This window comes from Diceros bicornis, chromosome 16 (genome assembly GCF_020826845.1).
Source record: "Diceros bicornis minor isolate mBicDic1 chromosome 16, mDicBic1.mat.cur, whole genome shotgun sequence".
Lineage (NCBI taxonomy): Eukaryota > Metazoa > Chordata > Mammalia > Perissodactyla > Rhinocerotidae > Diceros > Diceros bicornis.
The window spans coordinates 65,380,992-65,401,053 of record NC_080755.1 but is presented as its reverse complement, the minus strand read 5'-3'; the positions used below and the strand labels follow the sequence as shown (position 1 = coordinate 65,401,053).

The 20,062-nt window shown below is 47.5% G+C and overlaps 1 protein-coding gene across 3 annotated transcripts in view; it reads left to right on the top strand.

Annotated features, from left to right (window-relative positions):
- MBP (myelin basic protein) overlaps positions 1 to 20,062 on the top strand; it is a 148,699-nt gene that overhangs the window by 63,219 nt on the left and 65,418 nt on the right. For all 3 annotated transcript variants that reach the window (XM_058557327.1, XM_058557328.1, XM_058557329.1), the window contains exon 3: positions 3,102 to 3,189. In XM_058557327.1, coding sequence (XP_058413310.1) covers positions 3,102 to 3,189 — 88 coding nt within the window. The remainder of the gene's footprint in view (positions 1 to 3,101; positions 3,190 to 20,062) is intronic.

Genomic DNA, 20,062 nt, shown 5'->3' with positions numbered 1-20,062 from the left:
GCAGAGGTCAGCTCCGGCCTGGGCCCCCACCCTCTCTACCCTCTGGCTGCCCCCCACCCCCGGAACAGACACGTGCAGACTTGTCTGTGACCGTGAGTGTCTCCAGGGCTGACTCAGACCTCACGTCGACGGGAGAATAATTTTTGGCTTCCTCAGGAAAAGACACACGTTAGTCAAGACAGTTTTTGTTGCAAGCGGCAAACCCAAATCAAAGTCCTGAAACCTGGAGGGAGGGGGAAATCCAGAGACAGAATTTCCTGGCTCAGTAACTTCGAGGCATCGGCTTCAGAGACAGCCCGTCTCAGGGGCCCGCAGCTCTCTCCCTGTCTCCCGCCCGAGTTCCTGCACACCTGAGCTCTGCTTCTCGGGGTGGCAGCCCCTCCACTCCTGCAGTGGGTGGAAGGCACTGCTGGGAACAGCCCTAGGGTCACACTGTTCTAGCCTGTCCCCAGAAGCCCCCGGAGGCTGTTACTGGACCTTGGAGCCACGTGCCTGCGTTGTCTCCAGAGATTCACTAGAGCAAGGGAAGGGGGTCCCCGAGAAGGGGGGGAGAAGGCTGGGCAGGTCAACCATGCCTGCGGTAACTTGGGAACAAGACTGGGAGAGGAGGCAGCAAGATGCCAGTAGCTAACATAGAGGGGATTTCTTTTTTCAGAGTTTCCATTACATTTACTAAATACTCATGTAGCAATTTCTATGTGCCAGGCATGTTCTGAGCACTTTATAAATATTATCTTTATTAATCCTTATTAAAACCATAACAAGCAATATCAGTATTTCCTCTCTTTTATAGGAAAAGAAACTGAGGCACAGAGAGGTTAAGTGACTTGTCCAAGGTCACACAGCTAATAAATAAAAGCCAAGCCAAACTGCACACACAAAAGGTCTAGCTCTGGAGATTATGGTCTTAATTACTGTGCCTGTTCCCTCTCCTCTTTAGAAGGAAAAGAATGTAAAATTGAGACTATACATATCTTATGGTCCTAGGTTAAAACTTTTGGGAAGTGAGAGATTGGTCTGGAAAAAACTGATACAAAATAAGTATGGAGGACAAAGTAAGAGGCTCCGGTATCTCAGAGAAGCAGGCGCCCCCGTGCTGTCTGGCGGGAGGCCAACTCGGGCACTGTCTTTAGAAGATTGTGGTTTGACTTATTCAACTTCCAGAAATGTATCCTTGTACATGTGCAGTGTGAGTAAGTGAACGAGAATTCATGCACCGTTGGTGGTAATTGAAGAAGAATGCAAACATGTTAGTGGTCATCAGTGGGAGCCCGTCAGATTTGTGCGAGTATCTGACGTGCTGGAATGCTCTGTGGACCCACGGCCCGTGAGGCCGGAGACAGCCTCCTGGCTGCCTGTTTAGTGACGAAAGCAGGAAGCAGAGTGGCATCCAGAGTGGCCGCCGTTTACGTGAAGACAGAAGGGAGGGGAGAGCACGTGCTTCTGCAGGTGCTCGAATGTGCGAGTGATACCGAACCAAGTGGGCTGCCTCCTGGTGAGTTACCTAAGACTCTACAGCAGTGGAAGTTGTCTCACAAAGTAAATTGTATTTGCAGCAAATAGGAGGCCATGAGGAATCATTTCCAAAGTCAAGGTGTCCCTGAACGAAGGGAAGCAGGAACCTTTATTTCAGTTTGGGAATGAATATTCAAAAGGGAGAGGCGGGGGCATTTGCTTGCACAGGCTCAGTTGGAGAACATGCAAATAAGGCAAAGGTCGGGGGCCCCGTGGCTTAGTGGTTAAGTGCTCGAGCTCCGCTACTGGCGGCCTGGGTTCGGATCCCGGGCGTGCACCAACACACCACTTCTCCGGCCATGCTGAGGCGGCATCCCACATACAGCAACTAGAAGGATGTGCAACTATGACATACAACTATGTACTGGGGCTTTGGGGAGAAAAAAAAAAAAAGGAGGATTGGCAATAGAGGAGGATTGGCAGTAGATGTTAGCTCAGAGCCGGTCTTCCTCAGCAAAAAGAGGAGGATTAGCATGGATGTTAGCTCAGGGCTGATCTTCCTCACACACACAAAAAATAATAATAAATAAATAAAATAAATAAATAAAAATAAGGCAAAGGTCATGAGCATAGCTCTGTGGTGAGGCTTGGTGAATTTCAGGATGGCTGGTGGTTATATCTCCTTAACATACAAAAGGAAAAGAAACGACTTGGAAAAACAGTTCATTGCTTCCACCTTTGAGTTTCTCCAGGCCCCTAGTCGGTGACACTCAGACCATCGTGAAAGAACAGGAGAAGCTGGGAGCACCGGGGGCCTCCTGCAGGGGCATGGGTGGCGGGAGATGGGGGACAGGGGCCATTCTCACTGTGATCCTCTCAGGGCCTTTTGAATTTGATGTCAAATGCAAGCATTCCATATTAATTTAATAAAATAGCTTCAAAAAATAGAAAGAAACTGAACCGCATCTACTCTATGCACTTAGAATTTTAAATTCAAAAAGAATGTGCACACTGGTGTGCTGTTAGTGTTCCACAAAGGAGCAGAAGGGGGACCCGGGGAGAGGGAAGAAACTCCATGTCTTGAGGGTGCAAATGCCCAGGGGAGCGCCAGGGCGGCAGTTGGTGCCCAGGCCCAGGGCAGAAGCCCCCTCACATCGTGCCTGCCCCCCATCCTCAGTGCACGCAGGGGCACCACGTGGATGTTAACGTCGATTTCTGCCCTGAAAGGGCCTGTTCTCCCACCAAGCCTTCCAGTCAAAGGCAGAATTCAGGGAGGTCAGGCTCATTGTCAATTCCGACCCACGCGTTCGCTCACCCAGGATGGCCACTGAGTGGACACACTCCTGGAGTACGTGGGATGGTGACTAGCTAATTTATTTTATCCAGATGATGTTCAGTTTCTTTTGTATGAAGACATACCCACTGGAACAAGAGAATGCTTGTGTGCTCAGACAGAGAAGACAAGCCAGAGTCAGAATCCTCTGCAGAAAACCACCCTGAACCAAGACTATTTCTTACCTTTCAGATATATATGAGAATGTGATTATCTGCTACAAAACTCATAAGGAGAGAAACGCATTAAATTATTTTGTTGATAAAGCATAGTATCTTAAGAAAGGGTCATGTTTTGTTTTGTTTTTTTTCAGGACGGCGAAACGAACAGAGGAGAGTCTGAGAAAAAGAGAAACCTGCGAGACCTTTCCCAGGAGACCTCAGGAGACAATGATGTGTTTGGTACGTAACATAAAAATGGGAAGACACAATTTCCTACGATAATTGTGTGCATATTCTCATTTGGGGGAGGTTTTAACTTTTTAATTACATGAGTCATCTATGAATCTGTTTTCCTTGTTAAAAATGCAGACTCTGTAGAAATATGGAAAGTGAGGCCCCCTCACCAGCCTCTTGCAATCCCCTTCTCCCCCGACAAGACTGCCCTGTGAACCGTGCTGTCTGACCCATCTGGGTTTGTTTGCATGCCTTTTTCAGATGCTCGAGACTTCCCAGATTTTCCCTTACTGTAGGGTATTTCTGCAATCATCTATTTGATCCTTTGTGTGTGGGCGTTAGAAACCCTAATGGTGCCAGTAAAATGCAACTAATGAGGAAGTGAAATTGTCCCAAAGCCTAGATACAGTGGTATTTATTTCAACTACAAAGAATGACTTGAGGTGTTGGGAAATAACTGTTTTCTATAAAAGTTTATTTTTCATAGTACCCTAGTAACATAAGTTGCCTTTACATATTGTCATCCATCTAGTTTCTGCTCCCCCGGGGGAGAGTGGACAGGTTCTCGTTGGTTGTTACCGTCACGCTGTTGGGTCCACCTGTGCCCCTGTGACGGGGATGCTCAGTGACTTGCCCAAGCTCAGTGGCTTGAGAGACGTGGAGCAGAGCTGTCTGCTGAGAACTGAAGGGCAGCATGCAACCTGCTCAGACCCTGAGATCTCACTGCTCCTTCAAAGGAAAGGGAGCGATTTTCTGGCTCCTAAAATAAGCATTCCTTTAACCAGGTCAGCCCCGCTGGCAGGTGATGATGCTCAAGGCAAACAGGCCTCCTGCCCTGTTCCCTGGCTGGGTCACCACTCATCTGTGGAAAGAGTTTCTTTGTATCTCACTTGTCAGGCAGGAAAATCCATCCCAAGTTTTTGTTCCTCAAATACTTGTTTTTTTCAAAAATCCCTTCCTTTTCTCTAATTCCATCCTTGAACAAGCACACATAATTGCAGGAGTTCTGCTGCCCTCTTTCTCGATATCTTAAGCTTCCATGAAAATCAACACAACTCAGAGGCCCAGAGACCGAAAACAATGAGGAAATCAGGCGAGTGTGAAAGGATGTCGATATGCTCTCCTAGTTTCTACGTGCCTTAAATTGATTTTCGTAGGAATTTTCTTGAGGGCTTGCCTGAGCACAATCCACTCCTTTCGGTAGTAGCGTTCCCATTTCTTAGGGGCAGAGGGAGAGGAGGGAGTGGAAGACGCAACCCAGGTGGTGAGGTGCAGCCTGCCCTCTTGAGAATGTAGAGGGAAGACAGTCTGCGAATTTGAATGGAATGTCTGAGTGTCGATGATTTTAAGAATAAATCCATCTGTAAACCTCTAAAGTAAAGGTCTCTTTAAATTATCTTTTTGGGGCCGGCCTGGTGGTGCAAGCGGTTGAGTGCTCGGGCTCTGCTGCGGCCGCCCCGGGTTCGCCGGTTTGGATCCCAGGCGCGCACAGATGCACCGCTTGTCAGGCCATGCTGTGGCGGCATCCCGTATAAAGTGGAGGAAGATGGGCACAGATGTTAGCCCACGGCCAGTCTTCCTCAGCAAAAAGAGGAGGATTGGCAGATGTTAGCTCAGGGCCGATCTTCCTCAAAAAAAAAAAAATTGTCTTTTTACTCCTATATTCCAGCTACACATATATAAACACATAAAAGAAAATGACAAAATGGATATGTCCAATTTTAGGTTTTATATATGAATAAGAGTAAGTTTTAGAATTATTTTGGCTAAGCTTACTTATTTTTAAAGCAAACATCATCTTTATCTTATTCCCCTGGCTAATTGCTTTTAGGACTATTCATAATAATGTTAGAAATTCTCTTACTCTCGGATACACACACACCACACATATACATATACATGTATATAATGTATATTCAATATAACATGAAAAAGATCTTCTGTAATAGCCTTTTCCTTAAATTATGACATAGTATCATTCCTGAAGCACCCTCAGAGGCAGCCGTCTTTAACCTTTTCAAATAGATATTCAAGTTGAAGAGTTATTATCTAGAGTTGAATGTGAAAACCAATGGAAATGCAAATATTTCAATCATCACAAACTCAGACTCGTCTTTTTTTATTATTGAGGTGTAATTGACATACCTTATATCAGTTTCAGGTGTACAACATGTTCAATGTTTGTGTTAGATTGGTCTTTTAATGGGAAGAACACTTCCTCAAGCAAACTTCCGCCTGTTTTGTTGACTGGGATGTCCCAGTGCGAGAGACACTAAGGGAGGCTCACATATCTGCTGCGTGAGTGTAGCTCCCACCTGCCGAGCTCTCGGCCATTAGTCATTAGGAACCCTTCCTTCACCACCACCTTCCCACGTGTACAGCTGCCGCTGGATTCAGGCTGAGTCATGGCAGAGGGAAGTGTGAGGAGTTTGCTGTCTGGAGGCGTCCTCCCTTCCTCTGACCACGAGTAGGGGTAGCCTGGGATGCCCCCTGGGTTCCTGTTGTTGTGTGCCCAGAAATCCTGAGTAATATAGACTCGAGAGGCTCCCAGGAGCGGGCGGGTGTCTGCTTAATAATCTTGCATTCTTAACACTTTCCTGGAATCCACAGAAAGGTGCAGTCTAAAGGAGCCGAGTGACGGGGGAAAAAGAAGCTAAAAGAATCTTGGCTCTCAACCTTGACTACATAATCCTGGAGAATATATATAAGAATTCTTTTTAAATTATGGGGTGTTGTACAAATGTCACTCCAGATGAAATCAGCAGCTCCCTCCCACTTTACGAAAAGGTCTTATCTTGACTAGATGGAAATTCCTGAGTGTGATAGGAATCCGTGCCTTCATGATGTTCTGTGAGCCCTGAGTCATCAGCAACCATTTATCAAGAATCTTCCAGCTCCTGGTGATCATTCTGTCTCCGTTTTAGAGGAACTGGGGGAGTGTGAGGAATATTGAGAAGGCCATTATTCTTTACCTAACACATTTCTATAGGACACAGACTCAAGTTCCCTGTGGATGCCAGAGAAAGTAGTGTGGTACTTCAGCTGGTAAGAGTCCCGATGGAGGCCTGAATTGGAGAGTCTAAGAGAAGTCTGCAGCCGGGGACTGACTGTGGCACAGGTGCCCTATGTTGCCGGCTTACCCACTGCAGACTCGAAACCACAGTTTGCACAACTAAACCCAGACAAACTTCCTCCATATTTTTGTGATGGCCAGAGATGGTCATTTACTTAGCAATGCACTTAAAAGTTTTATTTACATTTTCATTTCATGGGGGAAATCCCACTGAAGGATTGCTTTAGATCTAAGCAAATAGCTTGTTTTTACATCTCTTCCTGTCATTTTTTCAGACAGTGTGTTGCTATACTTCAGGACTGTTTTGCCTGGTTACCCAAAGAGGAAGAAAACATTTTAAGGCACAGTAGCCTAGAGAACCGTGTGTTGTCTGAGCTTTGGGGAACCAGGGTATTTTGCAGTGGGCCAGTTACTGAGCTGTTTTTGAACCGCACACCCACACACATGGCACCCACTGTCCTCGTCATTTGAAAACCAGGCAGGGAGGAAAGCGGAACGTCCACCCTCACCCCTCTCCTCCTCTCTCCTTCCCTCCAGAGTTCACTAGTCCCCAGGCGAAAACAAGGGCAGGTAGCTCAGTGGAGGTGAGGGGAGCCTTAGGTCTCCCTAATTATACTGACGAAGGAGAGAAGTCTCCAGAAGAGGGCACCCTGCTCCTTCCGGAAGGACTGAGGTTCCTTCCAGACGTGATCAGGTCTCAGAATCAGAGCCAACCGATGAGTACCTGTCGAATTAGATGAACTCCAGTGCAGCTCTGCAGTCATAGGGTCACGAGGCCGTCGCCCTCCTGCTGCCGTTGTTGCACTTTACCTGGCTCAGTCACGTACATCGTGCACGTGAGGACAAAATCCTATTGAAAATCACTGGGAAAACGGGCACTAGTTCATTGCTCAAATAATGGACATAGAATCATCTGTGTTTAATGTTTAGGAAAAAAGTATTTGTATTAGAAACATTTAATATGTAGGTATTATATAATAATAATATATAATATGTTATGTATTAATATATTGTGTATAATATAATACTAACATATTAATATATATTATATATATACTATTATATATAATACACCCTTATATTAGGGTATATTATATATAATAGTATATATATAATATACCCTATATTAGGGTGTATTATATATAATAAGTATATATCTATATATATGCATGTATATGTGTGTGTCTATTTCACAAAGCTTGAGCTAGTTTACAGTAAGAAAACACACAAGGAAACAGTGAAATATAAAAAATCATGCAGTCAAGATCAAGTAAGTAAGAGCGCACATATGTCAACAAGCAGCAATTGCGATGGTTGAACTTCACATCTAACTGGGAACTTCCCAGCTGCCCACATGGGAAGTGAGACCTAGTGAGTTTAAATGTCTCGTTTTCTCCAGGAAGTAGTATAGCTCCACCACCTTCTAGCTGTGTGAGTCCGGGCAGCGTACTCCTTTTTGGGTCTTGGTTTCCTCACGTGTGAGTAGGGCTGATAGTAGAACTGCCTGTGAGTAATAGGTGAGTTAACACGTGTCCTGTCTCCTACAGTGAGCATCACCTGTTACAGTCAGAAAGAAGTCTGTGTGCATTCCTCAAAGGAAGCAGAGCTGTGTTTAATAAATTGCAAGAATGTTTTCCTGTTTTGGGCCGGCTCTGTGGCTTAGCGGTTGGGTGCGCGCGCTCTGATGCTGGCGGCCCGGGTTCGGATCCCGGGCACGCCCCAGGGCACCACTTCTCCGTCCAACCCGAGGCCGAGTCCCACGTACAGCGACTAGAAGGATGTGAACCTATGACATACAACTATCTACTGGGGCTTTGGGGGGAAAAAATGAATAAATAAAATCTTAAAAAAAAATTAAAAAAAAAAAAAAGAATGTTTTCCTGTTTAAATTTTTATCACAGATAATCACTTGGTAGTCAACGACCTCAAGGGGTATTTATGCCAAATGTAATGATTAGTTTTATATGCTATTTATTGTAACAAACTGGATAATAAGCTTCCTCGCACCTTGGGGTTTGGTTCAAGGCACGGGACCCCACTTGTGACCTAGTGCACCCCTCAAGGCAGCATGGTGTCTTGCTGGGTTCCAGGGGAGGGTAGGTGGGTACCCCTCTTGATGGGGAGGATGTAAGAACATGTGACCAGAGAAAATGCTCAGCCATATTTGGAAGATACTGTCTGTCACACACATATTTATAAACCCTAAGAATTTTCATGTAGCATTGAAAAAAGTCATTGCATTTTTGTTTAAACTTTGTTTCCAAGAATCTTCCATGAGGAAATCTTTTTGAGATGCAATTTTCAAGCAATATTTGTACTTAATGTATCCTGATCACTAAACTAAGATATAAAGCTAGTAATTAGTGGTCCTTCCCGACGTAAAACTCCATCTCAAGTCAGTAATAACCGAAGACTCGGGATGCACATTGTCCTTCCCGTGGACTTCCAACTGTCCTTCCACAAATATAATCAGTGTCCTCTAGAAGTTATTACTGCACGACCTTCTCTTGAGAGTATTTGATGCTGGCTTTAATTTAGTGCCAATTATGATTCAGTTGCCACCTGAGTGCTTTTATTCCTGTCTGGTGTAAACAAGCGATAGAATCAGTGTTGTGGGGCCGGCCCGGTGGCTTAGCGGTTAAGTGCACACATTCCGATACTGGCGGCCCGTGTTCAGATCCCGGGCGCGCCCCGACGTACTGCTTCTCTGGCCATGCTGAGGCCACAGCCCACATACAGCAACTAGAAGGATGTGCAACTATGACATACAACTATCTACTGAGGCTTTGGCGGGGGAAAGAAAGGAGCAGGATTGGCAATAGATGTTAGCTCAGAGCCGGTCTTCCTCAGCAAAAAGAGGAGGATTAGCACGGATGTTAGCTCAGGGCTGATCTTCCTCACAAAAAAAAAAAAGAATCAGTGTTGTGTACGTGCACCTGTGGGGTGGATATAAATCATAGACTCAAAATCACAGGTTGAGAACTTGAAGGAATGTTAGAAATCATCTTGTCCGACCCCTCGTTGTGTGGAGGAGGGTCTGACTGCCAGGATAGTTAAGACAGCTGCCCGAAGGCTTCAAAGGTGAGATTGCAGCCTAGTGCTCCTGGGCCCCGCTCCGTGCCCCACGGGAAAGCAATGGCTTCTCCCTAATGGCCCTTGGGGAACAGAGTCAGTTCCTATTTCTGTGTTTGTCAGAGATTAAACCAGTCAAACACTTTAACACATATTACTTCTCTGTGTATTCGAGTGACTATTAATGATACTTTATATCTTTAAAAACCAAAATGTATATTTGAATCGTTACACTGCCTCATTGTAGTACCCAGGCAGCCCTTCAGGGGCGCACTCCCTCCGATTCTCAGAGTATTTATTTCTAGCAGAGACCTCCTGCCTCCCAGAGGGTGGCGGATGCAGGCTTCCACAGTGAGTGTGGGCTTGTCTAGTGCCAGGGGAAAGTCTGGTTGAACTTGGCAGCCTCCACCACGGGCTGTTGGACAAGTGTCTTGGCTTCTAGGAATTATTTTGTTATTTTAGTGAGGCCGTGTCATCTAGCAGCGAGGAGTGTGGCCTCCAGGCATCTGGGCTGGGGACTCAGCCTTTCTGTGCCCCAGGTTCCCCTGTGTAAAGGGGGATCCTGACAGCACTGAGCTCTAGTTGTCGTGATGATTAGGTGATATCGAAGAAGAGTTGCAGGGACGGAGTCAAGCAATGAGGGAAGAGGCCGTGCCAGGGCGCTGGGTGCCGAGCCGAGGGAGGGGCACAGCCTCTCTGCCTCCCTGCAGGCGTGCCTTGTCCCAGGTGTCGGGCCTCTCAGACGGGACCCGCCGTGACTTTTAATAGTCTGCATACATATACGGTGTTTCATCCTATGTGTAGTATTTAAATTTGGATGTGTGTATGTAGGTGTTGTTTTCCTCTCTCTCTGCGTTTTCTGCTCAGAGGCTCGTTTTCCTCCAGATGAACTAAACAGATCGTCTGAGGGAGGTAGCGGAAGAGCGGGGGGAAGAAGGGCCGCCTGCTTAGTGGTAACTTCCCGATGCCTAACCAAAATCGATTTGGTCTCCTTTCTTCTCTTCCCTGTGGACACCGAGAGGGAATGTGGTTGGGCCTGTTTCTCTGCTGAGGGCGCCGGTGTCTCGTGTTTCCTGGGACGTGAAGAAGCTGCTCTGACTCATTGAGTAGGCACTTACCCAGCTCCCAGCACATCACCTCGGTCCATCAGTGCTCACCGGATTATGTCAGGAGCCCCAGCGGGCTCTCTGCTTCCATCCTGACCCCCTGCTCAGAGCCCTACCATCAATCCCACAGCCTGTAGGGCCCTGTGGGCCCTGGGCACCTCTCTGATGGAACCTCCTATACTCCCTGCCTCCCTCACCCGCCTGCTCACTGTTCCTGGAGCGCAGGCCCTTTCCACCGGCTGTGCCCTCCTTCTGGGATGCTCTTTCCCAGACATTTGCATGGTGAGCTCCCACACCCCTTCAGTCTGCCCCCAAATGTCCCCTCTCACTGAGGTCCCCTCTGGCCAGCCTACTTAGAAGAGAACTGCATTAAGAGAGATGTGCTGTACCAACCTGCCAAGCGGACTCCAGAATCTCAGAGCTCGATGTCATAACTTCTACCAGTGTCACAGCCCAGCGAGGTCAGGCGGCTCTCCCCTCAGCAGTGACTTAGAGCCCCAGGCTGCTTCCCCTGGGGGTGGTGGGAGGAGCCCGAGGGTGGTGCATCCCACAAGGGAGACAGCATTCATCACGTCCGCTGAGGTTCCATGGGCCAGAAGTAGTCACATGTCCCTGTCACACACCCCATCACATGACCCAGTCTGGCTGCGAGGGGCAGGGAGGAGGGGAGCAGAGACAGGGCCAGCGCCACCACCCCTGTCTGGCTCTCGGCTCACTCTGTATTTTGTGTAATGTCTGCCTCCCCCACCGCCCTGACGGAAGGTGAGCTCCATGAGGCGGGGGTGTGTCTCTCTCCTCACTGAGGGCCTGGCCCATGTAGGACTTCCTCAGCATCCGCCGATGACAGACTGACTGGGGGGACACCACCTCACTCTGCAGCTCTGTCCCCTCCTCTCACTAAGACAACCTTTGCAAATTGCTCTGTTCCATGAAAACTGGCCCCCAGACAGCCTGTCCAGAGGCCTGAGCTCTTTACTTGTGAGAGGTTCTGCCTCTGGGCTACTGCTGAGCAAGTGATGTGCCAAAGTGCTCCTGCTTGTGCATCAGAACGTGTGCATGTGTGTGTGCAAATGTGCACTGTGAGTGTGTGCCCATGCATGGGTGTTTACATGCACGCACATGTATAAATGTTCTTCCAACTGACAAAAGATCTCTGAAATTCGGAGAGTTGCTTTTGTTCTTTGCAATTAGGAGGTGCCAAGACCACTTTCATTCCAGTATTTTCATAAAAACGGTTGTCCATAGATATGGTTTGTGGTTGTTGGTCTCGTTGGTCTAACCTGTTTAGTATCAACTCCTCACAATGGTGGATCCCTGGACCACACCGGCCCCCGTGGGAGAGCACAGCAGGCTGACGTAGCCTCTCAGAGGCTGCTCCCGACAGAGGAGTCCCGTCCCGCCTGAGTCCTCAAGCATCCAAAGTCTGCTCTTCTGGTGTACCATGCGGAGAGCGCCGCCCTGCAGGATGCCCTGCAGTGACTGCGAGGACAGGAGGCATCACTGTAGGCACAGATGCAAGCCCCCAGGTCCTTGCAGACACGAGGGACCGTGCTGTCCTCCTCCTGCTCCCTGAGGCCACACGAACCTGTCACCAGGGAAGCTAGTGCTGGTGGCTTCTTCAGGGCCTTCTAGCTTTAGTTCCCCTTCCACATTCTAAGGAGAGAGTTGAGGGAGGCTTCTCTAAGGTGGGCGGGGGCGGGGGGCGGGGGCGGGGGGCGGGGCCCTCCCACGTTCCCAGCACCTCCCTCCATATCTGCACAGGTGAGATCAGAAAAAGAGGCTGGAGGCAGCCGCCCAGCTGTGTACTGGCAGAGAGGGGCCTGTGCGGGGAGGGAGGAGGCCGGTGGTCCGGGGCTCGCTGCCTGGTTTTCCTGGGTTGACGGCACGTCCCAGGGGGAGCCGCAAGTTCCATGACAGAGAAGACTTGTGGTCCAGCGGAGGCTCATTCCCGGAGCGACTGATGCTCACAGTGCTCCGGGCTGGTGGGCACCACAGGGCCCCCACCCTGGGACAGCAGATCACAGGGGCCTAAGCTGGCCTTGCTGTACACTCACCCCCCTGGTCCTGGCCTTCAAAATAAGATGTGCAGCTGAGGGTCACTTGAGGTCAGCAGAGCCACAATAGGTCAACAGAACGATTCCCAGAACAAAGAGGGAATAGACTCACAAGGGCACAGATGGCAGCTGTGATGGGCCTGGCCAGTGGACACAGCGTGTCCCAGCCTGAGACCCGGGCCCCTCTCCGTGCACCCCTTCTCCTTACTCACTGACATGCTCACGATGAATGAGCCTGCTGGGTCTTGGGTCCCCAAATTGAAAGTACCCACATTAAGTTTCCATCAGTAAAAGTTGCTACTTCCAATTTCCACCTCACACCCGCCTGACTTTGTTGTGTGGACTTGTGAGCTGTGGTGTGGGGCTGTGGGACTGTGGCCTCCGGATTTCCCAGCCACCAAGAACTCATCCGGAGACTGGGGCCAACGGAAGGACACTCCCTCCTGGAGGGGACAGTCCCTCCTGGAGGGGACACTGCCCAGGAGAGCAGAGTGTGCGCTCACCTCTCCCAGCTAATTCCTCTCCTCGCAATCCAGGAGTTGGCCAGAACCTGGTTTTTCCTCTTATTCCAAAGAGGTAAGGGCTGCCCTGCATTTCTCCACTGAATCCTGCGGGGGTGAGCCGCATGTCTCCTCACTCTCACCACGAACAGTAGGATCAACGCTTTTTAAACTGAAGAAACAGTCTCTCTGTGGTAGGTGGGTTTTTTAAATAGACGATGGATGTGACACCATGTTAGCAGATTGAATTTGATCCTTGGAGAGGTAAAAGGCAATTCAGAGACTTTCCTGTCACTCCCCAGCAGGTGGAATCTAGGTAAACGGATGCCATTGCGGCACATTGCTATTGGGATGTTCCTTTAGGTAGAAGGTTTGCATCCAGGCTACAACACAGCCATGTCCCAAATGATATGAAATGCACAGAAGAAGGCACTCTTCCAATTTCCACCTAACTTCTCCCTGTCTCTCCAACAGCGAGGACCCTACTGGGATAGTTGAGTTTTATACGTTATGTCATTTGAAAATTTACCTCTACCTGAAACTTTTTATTTTAATTGCTTCAAAAAATTGAAGCTATTTAATGTTCCATTTCTTTTTCCTGAAATCTTTGTTAAGAACCAAAGACCCTGTGGGCAAATATTGTAACCAGTGGTCCCCGTAACTGGAAGGTGACACCATATTAAAATGTGATTGGCCACAGGTGGAGGGACAAGGGTGATGGGAGATGTCCCTGGCGGTAATAAGACAGCGCGCCACAGTGTTAGCGCAGCAGCTGCTCCTGCAGCGCTGTGTGATCGCTGGGGGAGTCTGGGCGAGTGTTTTCTCTCCTTCTGAGAGCAAATGCAGCTCCAACCACGGAGACACGGAGTTGGACACACATACACTCACACACTCACTCATACACGCTTTCCAACACTCACGGATTCACACACACACATGCTCGTGCACACACATTCGTTCACACACATATACACTTTCTCACACACCCGCACACACATACATACTTTCAAACATATATTTACACTCACACATGCTCGTACATGCACACTCATACATATACGCTTTCTCACATGCTTGTGCATACACACTCATTCACGCACATATACACACTTTCTCACCCTCGCACATACACGCATTCACATACAGGAAGGGAGGGAGGAAGGAAGGGGCTGGACCACCCTTGCCCCTTGGTGGGTCTCCTCCGGTCACCGAGCACTGCAGGCACGGATGCTGTGGGTGGCGTCGCTGCTTGTGGGAACAGCGGTGGAAACCGTGTGGAGGACTCGTCTTTGTCTGCAGGCGAGGAAGGCCAATCACAGCTACGCCCAGCTGAGTGTCGCTGGCAGGTCTTCCTCGTGGTGTCCCTGTGGGCAGTAGTTTGCCGTAACTAAAGATAAAGGGCTTTAATAATTTCTGTAAGATCACAAGGATGGATATCTTCTAAGGGTTTGCTTAGCAGAGCATAACATTGTTGTTGTTTTGTGTAGAAATGACTGGAAGGGACATTTGCCCGCAGCACTCGGGGGTTCCCCTGAGCGTTTCCCTCTAGAGCAGCAGGTTGTAGAACAGGAGTCTGCCTCACTGTTTCCAGTCCTCAGAGTCATTCTTACTCACTTTCGTTAACACTGAATTAAAGAAATACATACCTGAGATCACCTAGGGGTGGGAATCCAGACTGGGGGCAAGCGAGAGAGAGAACAAAAAGAGAAAGTTGCCAAATCCTGTGAGCTTAGCAGGTCCAGGGAGGGGGGAGCCGGGTCTGACTCTGTGAGCCCTGGGATTAGACAGTGAGGAGTGTCGGTCATGTCTACGGCGAGCATCTGCGTCACCTCAGAAACTTGTGGGAGTAAAAGGTGGGAGATGATTCTAGAAGCCGGCAGCTACGCTCATGGTCCTCAGGTTTCAAAAGTGTTCTTTTAAAGGTTTAGATGGCAAGCATGATCAACTGCACTCTGACTCACTCATAAAGATATCCCTTTGAAATGCTATACAAAACTGTCATAAATTCTTCACACGTTGGCATTTCTAAGCCTTTCAAATAGAGCCTTTTATTCAGTACAACCATGAGGTGTGTATACAGCTCGGTTCCAGTCAGCAAGAAAGAACGGCTTGTGTAAACTGAGAACTAAGGCTGCGGGCTTCAACACAGCTTAGATAGGGGAGAAAGTATGTAATTGGACATTTAAAATATAAATAGAATGATATTGTTGTGTTTCAGAACTCTAGTTTGTCTTCAAAATTATAAAAAATCATTTACAGTTTTCAAATCTTTTTTATTTTTGCAACTGCTTTTCTCTTCAGGGAGAAACTCGAGCCGGGAGAGGAGTTTTCTTTGCCAGGTGTGTCTCACTGAATCAGTAACTTACAAGTTTGGAAATGTTTCCGTGGAACAATAATGATTTTTAGACATGTAACTTCTTGAAGTCAAGATGATCAAGAATATGGGAATAGTATTGCTCAAGGAAAACCTGTAATTTTTGTTTTTTCTGTTTGTTATTCTACCAAGAACATCAACAATGACAAACTGCGTACTTAGCAAAAATTAAAGCAGTACTTGTTTCCATAGCTACAGAAGCAGGCGTTGTTGGGGGAGTTTAAAATGGCCGTTAGTTACTCAATGATGAGTACTTCTAATACGTCTCCATAAGACCCAAAATACTGCCTGTACAGCAGGATTGTGTAACGGCAGTTAATCCTTTCCTAATAGTGAACGGATCGGAGCGCTGACATCCTCGAATGGGCAAAATAGTCCTTTCACGCCAGTTAGCATAACTTCCACGCCCATCTTAGCCACCTCAGAGAGCTTTTGACTCTAAACTTGCAGGAACATTTTGACAGAGAGTGTCTTACTATTCTGAAATAAGAATTACTCGTTCCACGAATGTTCATGGAGCATTTTCCATGCACCAGGCGTCATCTTGGTGCAGTGGTCCAGCAGTGCACAGAGCAGATGAAAAACCCTGCCCTCATGGAGATTACTTCTGGTCTGAGTTCAAATCCTGACTCTACTGCTTAATAAATGTGTGTTTTGTTTATTGTTTTGACCTCTTTGAGTCTGTAAAATGGACATTATGATGCCTACAATGCAGCCGCTTGGGGAGATAAAGTCGGATGCCAGTAAAAGCCTAACACAGTAGTCTTATAACGATAAAATTTCCTCTCCTTTCCTTCTTTTCATGGTCAGCATTTTTTGTTCCACCCCCACCTCCTTAGCCATAAAGGGTTTGCTAAGGTATGTTGCTGTCTTTTCTTTACCACGCTGTAATCCCCAGGACTCTGCTAAGGCAGGAAGCACGAGGCAGTCTTCCAGGTGAACGATGTTATGAAACCAGGGAGCAAGTACTGCAACTTCTCATCAGCTTCTTGCCGACAAGGGGAGTCTGCGTAGAGGGAGTAGCTTCCACGTGGAGATTCACAGGGCTCCAAAGAAGAGAAGCCACAGGAGGCACTTGCTACACTTAAATCTGTAATTCTAAAATTGTAATTGGCGTATTTCTTTGTGGCATTGCTCAATGGTCACAATTTAGAAAACTATTAGATTTCTAGCTTTCGGTTAATTGTTTTCAGCAGTACTATAATTTTTGCACAGACTTTTCCCCTGAAGAGTAATAGATCTAATTCCTTTCTTGCATAATACCTACATTATTCATTGATATGTTCGGATAGACACATGAGCATCGGTTAACTCTCTGGCGTTTGGAATCAAGTATTAAATAAAGCAGCTCTGGTTCTCCCAACTGTTTTAAAAATTGGACTGAGCCTGTCCCTGTCCATCTTCTGTTTTGTTGAAAAGTTCTTTTGAAGCAACAGAACAGTAAAATGAAGACTTCCTTAATTGCTTTTATTTTCTTAACAGTTTTATTGAGATATAACTTACCATAAAGTTCACCAGGTTTTAGTGCACAAATGAATGGGTTTTAGTGCATTCACAGAGTTGTGCTACCCTCAGTGTAATCTAATTTTAGATCATTTTTGTTACCCCAGTAAGAAGACTTGTACCACTGGCAGTCCTTCTCCTTCTCCAGCCCTCGGTGACTGCTGGTCTACTGTCTGTCTGTGGATGTGCTGACTCGACACTTCACACATAGCCTCTTGTAACTGGCTTCTTTCACTTAACACGATGTTTTCAAGGTTCATCTGTGTGGTAGGAGGTGTCAGTACTTCATTCCTTTTTTTCCTTCAGGGAAAGATTTGCCCTAAGCTAACATGTGTTACCAATCTTCCTCTTTTTTTTTTTCTCCCCAAAGCCCCAGTGCATGGTTGTATATCCTAGTTATGAGTTGTTCTAGTTCTTCTATATGAGCTGCCGCCACAGCACGGCAACTGGCAGACAGGTGGTGTGGTTCGAAGACCAGGAAACAAACTCGGGCCACCGAAGTGGTGAGAGCGCCGAACTTGAACCACTAGGCCATCAGGGCTGGCTCAGTACTTCATTCCTTTTTAAGGATAGTCCACGTTTGTTTATCCACACCAGTTGATGCATGGTGGGTTGCTTCCGTGTCCTGGCTGTTGTGAATCGTGCTGCCAGGAGCCTTGGTGTTCAGGGTTTCGGTGACCACAGGTGTTCAATTCTCTTGGGCAGACGCCTACCAGTGGTGGCTTTATTTTGTCTGTATGTTGGGCTCCAGAGGGCAGAGCTGTTTGTTTCGACTTTCATTTTTAGGTCTGTCATTTGCATTTCGGTGTTTATTAAACACCATTCCCCAGAGGTAGAATCCATCTTAGTGTCTGGTTCACTTCATCCATGACAACGTCAGACTTGTCGGCAGCTAAGGAATGGGGAGACTCTCGATGTTTCATTGCAGCCGAGGTTTCTTTCCCTGCCTCTGCAAATTACTGTAGTCATTGGATGATCAGTGAAACCTGAGAGTCTGCTTATCTGCCTGTAAATTTAATTTCTCTAAGCCAGTCCTTACCTACCCTAAAAGAAACCTTTCCCTCCCATCTTCCAGAAGCCACCTCTCCCTGTACTGAAGGAAAGGTGGGAAGAGTAGAGAGAGGACTTGAACTTGGGAGATACTATGGAACAAGACTCCGTGGTCATTGAAAGTCTCAGGGGGCTGTGATCTGTCATGGCCCCACCCCAAGCCCCCCGGAAGCACATTTGAGAGGGTGGCCTGTCAGGCCCAGCAACTCTGCCCAGACTCGTGCAGGGAGGACAGCGGGTTTTAGGGAGGACTCAGAGGCAATGCGGTGATCCTCACCAGTCTCTAACCACTGCTTGGGCAACCAGGCCCAATACATGCTCGTCTGCACCTCACCCCCAGTCTTTTCCTTCCCACGAGTCAACAATGCTGAGAATTTACTGTTTCATGGAGGCAAGTTGTTTGCCTCTCACGATGTAAAGTGGGGGAGGAAGGTGGGCCACTGATCTCAAGCATTCTAACAGATTTGTTATTTTGCTTATGTAGAAGTGTCTATCTCTGTGAATGTTCTGAAATAGCCACGATGACAGCCTCGCTAGCAGACATCTCTGACTCTCCTAGTGCATGAGGTGACTGTGGGTTTTCACGTTACCACTAAATAAAACAGTTTAATATTTAAGAGATACACACATACAAAAACTGATATCTTTAATCAACTTGCAATTTGGTGCAACAGTTTGAATGTATAGATTATTAAGTATTTTCTTACATTCACTTGATGATTTACGTCATTGAAATGCTCTCCCTCCTGATGTTTCCATAGCACAGATGTCAGAGCTGTTCACAGGCTCGCCACTGACCCCTGCTGAGTTTTGCAGCCAGCACGTTAATGCCCCCAGCGTGCCCTTAACAACTTGGGCCGAGGAATGCTCCCTCAGCACAGAGCGTGAGACCACTTTATTCCTTACGACTGTGTGCCATGCTTCTCCTCCTCTCTCCTGCGAGCTGCCTGCTGCTATCACTTAAGCAATTTCACTGTTAATTAGCACTTTTTCTAATAGAGAGATCAAATTCATGATAGTAATTTTTTAACTTTGGAAATGGCTTTGCTACAGAAGATGGAAATTACTGAATAATGTGGGATTTTGTGATTGTCCATTTATTTCAATGATGCCAGCCCTCCTGGCCGACATCTAACCTGGAGTGGTTTTCAGAATTGACTTTGGAGGTTAGTGGATGTGGTGCAGGCCTTTCTGTGAGGAACTCCATCACATAAATGCCCCTGCTGGGCAGTGGTCCTCAGGAGTCACTGACTCGCTTTATTTAGACACTGCTGTGACCGATCAATTAATTCAGTAGTCAGTTCTGCGTCGTCAGTGGGCTGTGATGTTTACATGGAGACTGGGGAGGCCAGGTAGGGCCCTCTGTCCTTTTGCTGTTGTTGGAGGCATCTTGTAATCTATTTTCTCCAGCCAATGTAATGTTCCTGTTCTAATGGGAAAGAATAAGCAGATTAACTCTGGACACATGAGCTGATTAGCTAGAAAAGCAAGCTTCAGTCATAATATATCAAGATCATTGCCATTCGTTTATCAATATGTCTGCATGTATATTGTTGCAAAGGGCCATCTTTAATCACACACACACACACACACACACACACAAAAACCTACCACCATCCTAACGAATGTTGCTAAGGGAGCAGACATTTCTATTTCCTAGAAGTAAATTTATTTAAACAGAAAAAAAAATGACTCTTTTTTAACAAAAAAGTCTTTTATAAGAGTCTTCTCCTAAGTGGAGTTTAATTTGATTTAAACGTTCCAGATCTGATTTTGTCTATCGCACAGCACACGATGCCTGGGTGCCCTAAGATGTAACACGGGCACCTCCGTCAGGGTGCTAAAGGCAGAGTGAGGGTGGACGGCAGGCCAGCGACTGGGAGGCCGAGTGTGGTGAGGCCACTGGAGAGGCACCCTCCAAGGGCGGGTTCTGAGCAGGGGCACAGCCTCTGTGAGAAGCATCCGGAAGGCCTCGGGGAAAGCAGCCTCTGAGCTGACCTTCTAATGCCGGGACAGTGTGTCAGTTAACCGTGAGCCGGCAGAGGAGCCTAGTGCAGGGTAGACGGCGGCGGTCTGGCTGGGTTGGACGCCGTGCTCGCTGCGGCACGGTGGTAGGAGGGCAGGTGGCTCTGCCACTTAGAGAGTAG